Source organism: Musa acuminata, chromosome BXJ2-8, assembly GCF_036884655.1.
Source record: "Musa acuminata AAA Group cultivar baxijiao chromosome BXJ2-8, Cavendish_Baxijiao_AAA, whole genome shotgun sequence".
NCBI lineage: Eukaryota > Viridiplantae > Streptophyta > Magnoliopsida > Zingiberales > Musaceae > Musa > Musa acuminata.
The window spans coordinates 32556946-32565895 of record NC_088345.1 but is presented as its reverse complement, the minus strand read 5'-3'; the positions used below and the strand labels follow the sequence as shown (position 1 = coordinate 32565895).

At 39.5% G+C, this 8950-nt stretch overlaps 2 protein-coding genes across 2 annotated transcripts; both read right to left on the bottom strand.

Annotated features, from left to right (window-relative positions):
- Nucleotides 1-752: 752 nt before the first annotated feature.
- On the bottom strand, nucleotides 753-1931 carry LOC135619379 (protein EXORDIUM-like 2). The gene has a single exon (XM_065121330.1). The coding sequence runs from the start codon at nucleotides 1871-1873 to the stop codon at nucleotides 965-967; it is 909 nt and encodes a 302-aa protein (XP_064977402.1). The 5' UTR covers nucleotides 1874-1931; the 3' UTR covers nucleotides 753-964.
- A 1490-nt stretch (nucleotides 1932-3421) lies between these two features.
- LOC135619378 (ubiquitin carboxyl-terminal hydrolase 4-like) lies at nucleotides 3422-8545 on the bottom strand. The gene is made up of 6 exons (XM_065121329.1): nucleotides 8271-8545; nucleotides 7219-7335; nucleotides 5915-6013; nucleotides 5079-5267; nucleotides 4789-4970; nucleotides 3422-4180 (listed from the first exon to the last, which is right to left on the bottom strand). Exons 1-6 carry the CDS (start codon nucleotides 8391-8393, stop codon nucleotides 3784-3786), a joined length of 1107 nt encoding a protein of 368 aa, XP_064977401.1. The 5' UTR covers nucleotides 8394-8545; the 3' UTR covers nucleotides 3422-3783.
- Nucleotides 8546-8950: the final 405 nt, after the last annotated feature.

The window sequence follows — 8950 nt, the reverse complement described above, 5'->3', positions numbered from 1 at the left end:
TATCCATTTTTTACTAGTTTTAAACTATTATAGTATCTTCATTTAGCTCGTTTATAGTATTTTTCAATAATGCTTATAATTTTTTTATTGCGATATTAAAAATACTATAAATACTTTTGAAAAATACTATAATTGATATCATATTATATCTCTTCGATTGTCATTACTCGTAGATTATTATAATATCATATTTTTATACTTTTAATTAGTTTGTTTGAATTTAGAAGTTCATTTGAATTATTTATAGTATTTGTGATTAAATTTTATAGTATTTTTTATTATGATGGTTAAAACATTATAACAAACTATTTTTTTATTTCTATTTGTCTGATATTGATCTTAAAATATTATAAATACTTATCTAAATCATAGTATAATACATCAAATGATTTCTAATGTATCATTTGGCTCATTTATAGTGCTTTTGTTATGATGATCCAAACACTGAAATAGGCTAAAAATACCATAAGAGGCCAAAACATTATAATAGATGAAAAAAATTTGAGAGATAATTTAAATATTTTTTAAATTAAAAATATTATTAAAAAATGACGGCATCAATTGAAAATGTCTAATATATAAGTATTTTGAAAAAAATCATCCTATAACTAACACATCATATATTTGTTGGACTATTTTAGAAAAACTGATGAAGATGCTCTTCAACAAGCTGAAAGCATATTACGGCATTGTGCTTGTGGAGAAGAAAAGGCAAAAAGAAGTTTCAAGATGCACATCGCACTTTGACAGCATTGTCAACAATCATATCTCTTTACTAAGCGGAACTTTCAACGGACAATATATAGCATCGTTTCCTATCCCCTTTTGTTAAAGGACGGAACATTTATTCCCTTCGACAGTAATAATTTTAAGGATTGCTCTGCATCAGGAGGGCCACATGTTTAATACAACTATTTCCGTAGATCTTTCTGTAATTTTTAAGATACCCGCTTCCACACCCGCGTTAGACTAACGTGGAGCACTGAGACGTTACCGGGTCCCACATCGCAGGCAACAAATACTTCCTCCCGCCCAATCCTTTCGCGTTGTAGCTGGCCCCGCTTGACGGGTCCACCAGGACTTTACCCGGGTACCCGGGATACGCACCGCTGCCGAACACCCCCGTGCACGCTGTCACCGCCTCCAGCGGCGCATCCGCTGGCCCCTGGTAGTAGCCGTCGCCGTTGGGGTTCGTAGCCGCCCCAGCCAGCAGCGTCGCCAGGTTGATGACGACTCCGTCCATCCCCACGTCGCCGTTTGGAGCCACCAGCGGCGGGGTCTGCGGCCCGTAGAGCGGTTGGTGGAAGGGCCACGCGCACTGGCCCGGGCATTGGCTCGCCGAGTCGCCCACCCAGACGAACCCGGCCGAGCCCGGAAGTCGTCCGTGCGTCCCGCACCGGCTCGAGCAGAAGCCGTCGACCGCCACGTCCGCCGCGGTGACGACCACGCTGATGGCCCTGGAACCCGTCCCGGACGCCGCTCTAGCAGCCAAGGTGGCCACGTCGGAGGAGGAGAGCAGCTTCCCCTTGGAGTATGACTCGTCGATGAGCTGCGGGCCGAGGGAGAAGTGCACGGCAGCACCGCCATACCGGGCGATGGTTTGCCACCAGGAGGCGGCTGAGGGCGGTGGGGGGGAGGCCCTGTTGGGGGAGAGGGACCGGATGAAGTCGGCCACGATGGCCCGTTGGGCGGCCGAGAAGCGGCCATAGAAGAGCAGGCTCAGGGTGTAGTCACCTTTAAGGAGGGGGCCATTATGGTACTTGAGGACGAGAGGTGGCTGCTGTACGAGGACGAGCTTCCTCGGTGCAGCTGCGTCGGAGTAGGACAAGAGCAAGAGCAAGGATAAGAGGAGCAGGTAGTGGAAAGTAGCCATATCGATCTATGTATCGAAGTGTTTGTCGTGGTTCTTATACTTTGAGGCAATGCCACAAGGTAGGGAGATACAAGATATATATATAGTAGGGGAGTGAGGAATTTGTAGAGGAGGGTTCATGGCTACAGCTGTGGGTGGTGGGATCAGGCGACTGAGACTGGTTTCCGCCAAATGATTAGTGGTGGGGTTGATGGACTTTGACTGATGCCGTGCATTGTTTTGCTTACTCTTGGTCAAAATCGTGCAGAATTCCAGGTCGGGTTGGATGATGAACAAGTACCTTTGTGAAGTCAAATCTATCAGGTATAACATGCCATAAGAAGTAGTAGCTCACGTAGCATGCGATTTCGATGTCCAGTTTTCATTTCGTCTTCTACTTGTGAGGAATTGTTTCATGATCCTATGAACTCGATCAATCTCATATGAGTTACAGAGCATGTCGATGTTGGGTAGGGTGATTTAAGAGATGAGGAGGATAGATAGATAATGACGGCTCCGGTGGAAGCCTCTTGATCGCCTCCTTTTTGGAAGAGGTTTGGTCACCTCAGCAGTCTGCTTCTGTTTTCAATGGCCGCACGACCGTTCCACTTCTTTGCTCACGGTGGTCTTCCCTGCCAGCCGAGCAAGGTGTGTTTGGTATCCCCTTTAATGTCTTCTATTTGTTTTTTTCTTCGTATTTTAAGCATCAACTTAGTGTGATGTGAAACACATACATGGAGCAGTCGATGGATCAGCTCTAATGGTACCATTAATATATATATATATATATATATGCCTTCATGGTAGCTGTAGTGGGTTTTTATCACGCGCGTCCGCTGATGTGTTTGTGGATGTCTCTTAACTCCTCGTATTATTTGAGAGTATTAAAATTGACTGTTAAGCTAGGAGGTTTTATTGAACGTAGATACCATAATCATGCAGCGACTTACAGTAGGATTTTAGTCTCACCAAAGTAGGATAAGGCCCAAGATAGTGTAGGGATTAGGATACAAGTCAGTCGTGTCGCTTTGGAGACACGACTAGTGATGTGAAAGATTTCTTCGTCATCAATTGGTGCTATCAATCCAGCTAGTGTCCCACGGGTGCCACGCTGAGCGGATGGTGTTCAATCATTGAGTGGCAAGGAAGAAGACGAAATCAAAATGTTGTCCTAACAAGCATCATTCATACCTCCCTCAACAATCATCATTAATAGCGAAATGGACATCTTAATTAATAATTCAATTCCCAAAAATTTTATGCCCCCGAATTACTATGCCTTGCACAAAATCAATCTCAAAGTTCTTTTCTAATTCGAACTTTTTCAAAGACTTTAAGCATGTTAGATTGTCAGTTTAAGTTGGATTAGGATACTCAATTATATATATGAACAAAAAGATAATTGGAACTCGTCATCTTCTTGCTGGAATATCTCCTTAAGAGATAGCTATGATATCTTAAGGTGTTTTCTGATTCGTAAGGATGAAGTAGAACGATAACAGTAATAGTTCGTCTTAAAAGCCAGCTCTCGTTCCAATCACACTAATATAATCCACATCAATAGTAACGTGATAAAACAAGCATTTATTGGCTCAATTATGTCACCAGACATGTTATTGTACAGGCAGGCCTACACAAACAACAATGAGCAGTGGGAGAAACGAATCCTCTATCTTCTATTTATCCATGCCCACAAGGAAAAGAATACAAGAGTTGTTCCTAAAGCTCTCACCACCCACCACCTACATTTCTGTTTTATTCTTTTGAACCAACGGGCTATTTGTTTCCACCACCATCTACTACTGTACACTGCTTTTCCACCTAAAATATCGCACCCCACAATACTGTTTGTTCCATCAAGTGAACACTGGGATGAGCTTTTGAAGGTAGAAAACACCCAAGAAATCATTGTTCACAACAGGCTAGCTCTCTTAACTCTTTCCACCAAGACTCTCATAGAATAAGATGTAACCATGATCTGTGTTGCCTGCGTACTCCTGAGAGGACCCAAAGAATGTCTGCACGGTCGATTCATCAATCATTTCGATGTTGTCATCATCGAACATCAACCAGTGGTTGTGGCTTTTGACGAGGCTGACATAGTGACCATGGTTGGGGCCGCTCCCCACATGGACAACAACTGCAAAAAGAATGTACTCGGAGTCTGCATCCTCGGCCGAGTTAAGTTTCAGCTCCATGGGAAACACAACACGGTAGGATAGCTTCTTGTACCGGCCAAGCTGCTCCATGTACTTAAAGCGTTTGAGGTGGATCACAAGGATATGTGGTGGCTTCTTGATCTTCATTCGCTTCTGTGCTTCCTGCAAACTGCACAGGAGAACAAAATTCCATGCTTCAGAAAGAGCTAGCACAAAATGATCCAATCTCAAAGTGCCAATGAGGATTCTTGCAGAAAAACACAATCATGCCAATGATTCGAACCAAGAAATATTTTAAAAGATTGAGTTACCATCCCATGAATAAAGTATCTGCTTATTAGTAACTTAAGCCTTATCATTGCTTCCATGCTGCAGCAAAGTTGGAAGTCACTCCAAATTGATAAACAAGATTTTAATAAATTGCAGTCATTGAACAAGGTGCGACAAAGATATTAGGCAGTCTCTAAGTCAAAGATATCAGGCAAGTTCAAATTTTATCATGAAATGAGACAAACATATGTCATGTAAGTCAGTTAGCACATGGGATGTGACTTTAGTACAAGAAGAAACAAAAGACCAGAAGATAATTCTTACCTGTCTCAGATGCACTATCGAGAAGTGGAAAAGGGCAGTCATCTCTAGTAAATAGAAAATTAAATTCTAGAGAAAATTCAGATACCGCGATAAAGAAAAGAAGTTGATTGCTTATTATAAATAAAATTAAGCTTTATTAGGCAACAAGATTAAGAACCACAAAAGAAGAAGATAGCAATGCACCTGCAGCACTTATCACAGAAAAACTTGTCCTCAGCATTTAAAGTTTCTGTCGAACAAAAGTTTTTGAGGCAGCTTGTTATAGAACTATTTTGCTCAATATCAAGGCTCAAGTCAAAAAACATCTCATCCCTTGCGGTGACAGTTTCACAACATAAGCATCGTGTTTCATTAGTCAATATGCCCTGTACACAAGAATACAGTTAATGTTAGCATCATCAAGTACCACATACTTAGCTTTATGCATGTCACATTTAACAGAAGATGCATAAGGAAACAGGCTACTTGGTCACCTGAAAGTTCTTGTGAACCCACGTAACAATTGGCTCTTTTCTGACACCATTCATCACAGGATGGCTTGGTCCATTGCTAATCTTTTCAGATGGTGACAAGGCCTCCGGGGGACTTTTTAAAGCATTAGACTCTTTTTCAAGAATATCAACAAGTTCGTTCAGCAAGAAATTCAAAAACTCATGAGCATCCTAGAGAAGCCAAAAGAAAAAAAAAAATCATTTTGATGTCATATTAGCTGGCACAATCACAATGCTCAAAGATGTAGCAACAAGAGATATTTGGTATGATCCATTTTAGGATAACAGGAACGTGGTGACTCAAAACACAATCTTCCATGAATTCCATATTTGTGGGATGAGGTAACATCTAAAATTACTATTATACCTATCTATACCTTCCAAATCATAGAATTTATGGACCATTAACTGAAAGAAGACATTCCACATAAAAAATAAACAGATCACTGAGGCCTTTCTCAACAAATCAGGTAGACAAGAATAGATACATTCTGCAAATGAATTAAAGCTGAAGATGCAATTATCACGTTACTATAATTCACAGAAGCGACTTATATAGAGGCATATTTGAGAGTTTAATAGGAGGAAATTGATGAGAAGAAAAACAAGAGGGTGATAATCAATAATTTTGCATCATAATTTAGTTTAAATTTTAAAGTTCACTAAAATTCTAGTTAGCATAGGGAAGATAGTCCAAAGTGAATAATCAAGCACAATCTATGTTCCACAAGTAAATAGATTAAGTATATCCCTAGAACAGCCAGAAAGTCCAACTAATGCCTATGCTATTAACAAATTAGCAAGTCAATTTCAATTACCTGGTGCATGTATCCGCGGAAAATCTCATTCTGTTTCTTCACTCTATACACAAATCGCTTTGGAGCAATAACACCAGTTTTTTTCTTTTGGGAACTAATCTGCACAGGGTACCAACCAAGACATAAACTCCTCAGAAGATTTGGCATAAACATACTACAAAACTAAACCAATAGTATTCTGACATAATAATTAACTACGCTTTTCAATAACTATTATAGGTCATCTACACGGGCTGATACAATTTGATTGATAGAAACATCATAATCACAATCTTCTTCATGTAAAAGTTGTCTTGGCAAGGAAAAAGTCAAAATGCTAATGGACTGGCTGAATTTTAGGAGCAGTGTCAAGATCAAACATTTAGGTATTACCGTATTAGTATTAGTGTATAAGATCATGCAATTGCTGAAATTATCCTAAATGTGAAAGCAGTCTTACTAGTGGACATGGCAAACAACTCTGTATGTTTGACATACCACCTAGTTGTCATATTTGTATCTCAGTTTTGCAAAGTACTCTCCAAAGCTTCCATCCAGAAGCAATTTTCCAATTATCAGTATGTGATGGTCAACAAACAAATCCTTGTGGAAAAAAATTAGGATTATGGCATTCTTCAAAAATTAAGAAAAAATGAAGAATCATACCACTCAAACCTAATCTAGAAGGTCTTAATTATGTGCTCGTGAAACATCTTATGTTAAAATAAGTTAAGCTATGTACCTCTTGAAATTTCTTCATAAATATCCGTTCACTTTGTAATTAACCTAGAAAAGATCCAGTAGAAGTCAAATATGCAAAGCTCTCAGAGCCAATACATCTGCTTTCAAAAACATAACAGATGTAGCAAGTGCTTCATAAATTGATAGCAACAGTTACTTTGAACACCATTTGTATGTACACTCCCTGACTACAGATGTCACTCCAAAACTGAGGTAATAGGCTTAACTGCAGCGGAGAAGTATGAGATTCCAATCTCAAATCAACAAATCAGTTAGCTTAATCTTTGTTAACTAAAATATTAGAATTCATAAAAGAAAGAAAAAAAAGGGCTGCGAAAACACATTTAAATCGTTACACTAAAGTAACTAATTCCAGAATTAAGCAAAAGTGCACAAAGTCACAGCATGCAAGTTTAAAGTTAAACACATCAAATATTACACCAGAACCAAAAACCAAAAAGATTGTCAACAGAATGTACAACAAGAATAAGAGGCCAGATACTGTTTGTATGTTGAACTCTCATCAAATGATATTATAACACTGGCTTAAAATTTACAACTTAACTTAATGAAAAATTGTTTACCTGAGAAAACAGATCAGCCAAACACATTAAAAGGTTCTCCTCAGCATCTCCCAGATTCTTGTTATTTGCATAATAATCTAGTAACTGCTCCCGAAAAGGAATGCAAAAATAAAGAGCCTGCATATGACATAATTAAAGAAGAGTTTATTGTTGAAACAGTAATAACTTAATAAAGGCGCATCCCATTGACGATGCATCATTCACTACATAACAATATAGTTGAAGTTCCTTCCAGAAAATAAGTAGAACATGCCCAAGAATTCAAACCAAAATGTAAATTCATTAAACATCACTTCTGATTCTCTCAGCCTCATCCAAAGAACACTTTGGCATTGGAGCCTACAAGATAAAACCCAATGGAAATTATGTCACCCAGTACCTCTCCTATCACCTTCATCACCATTAGATCGCCAACTGGAAACCCTAAATTCATGACTAGAATAAGAGCTTTTGGAACCTTTCCTAACAATGCACCTTAACCTCAATTACAAGCAATACAAGAACTTAAGTCCCTTTTATACAATGATGTTTTCTTAGCAACTGTCAGGAGACAGATGACGAACCATAACTAATAGTTATTTTTGTCCCTAGCAAGAACTGTTGAACAATTTAAAAGTAGATATCTACACAGTTTATTATGAAGTTAGCCCTTACTCCTCCCCTTGCCCCCTAGAAAAGGAACACAGAATAATAATAGCAGAAGAGATAGATTAAGAGAATTTTGATAGCATAAAACAAGCATTAAAATTTACACAAGCCCACATACTTAAATCGATTCCTTCAGCCCAAAACTAGTTCTTTAGACATCACACAGAGAGTATATATGATAGAAAGGATTCCTTCAACAGAAAACGCTCACAATAACAACATGGTAGCACCCTTAATCTCTATTGATCAAGAGAAATCTTCCAGATCTTTCATTCGAGGTAACCACCACTAACTTGGAAGTCATAATAAGATGATTCAGTAACAACGAAAGAAGAACAAACCATCACTGCAATATTCGAAACTGAGTTATCGCATTTAATAAAGGAAGAAGAAGGAATAATAACCTGCAAGACGCTGTTGCAATAGCAAGTATTTCCGAAGTTCTCGAGGCCGAAGTAGCGCTCGCCTTCCGGGAACTGGTCGCCGAGGACCTTCTCGAGCTTGGAACCCGCGGCCCCCATTACCATCCACCTATCCCACCAGCCGCCGGCGACCCCGGTGAGGTACCGGAACCCTGACCCCAGACCGGAGCGCGCCCTCTCCGGCCCCCTGTCGGCCTCCGTTCCCCTCTCCTCCGTCGACGAAGGGGTCTCCACCGTGAGAGATCGCGGGAAGGATGGAGCTCCTAGGGCTCGAAGCGGGGATTCATGCAGAACCGGAAGCGAATTCCGAGGCCGCCAAACGAATTGGCGAGCGATGGGTGGAGAAGAAATGATCGAGAGTGACGGAGACTGAAACGAGGTCACCGTGATTGATCGACGAGTTTTCTTTTTCCTTTTTTTCTTTCTTCTTTATATTTCTTTGGATGTGGTCTTTGGCACATATATACTATATGTAATATATTATATATTATATAATTATTTGCACATATATAATATATCCCTCTGGATAGACGGTAGTTATGCTTATATTTATCCTTATAGATTTGGAGATTCAAGGATATACTATTGTAATAATACACTTAAAATTATTGCATATATATCCTCTAGGGTATATGTTTTTTTATAAATAATATTTTATTAAG

Bases quoted from the DNA above. Each gene is read 5' to 3' on its own strand.
- LOC135619379 (XM_065121330.1), bottom strand. From the start codon at position 1,873: ATGGCTACTTTCCACTACCTGCTCCTCTTATCCTTGCTCTTGCTCTTG.
- LOC135619378 (XM_065121329.1), bottom strand. From the start codon at position 8,393: ATGGTAATGGGGGCCGCGGGTTCCAAGCTCGAGAAGGTCCTCGGCGAC. The intron at 5,268-5,914 runs GTAATTGAAATT...TGGCTTCTCTAG, and splicing joins TCCGCGGATACATGCACCAG to GATGCTCATGAGTTTTTGAA. The intron at 4,181-4,788 runs GTGCATTGCTAT...TCTCCTGTGCAG, and splicing joins TTCTGTGATAAGTGCTGCAG to TTTGCAGGAAGCACAGAAGC.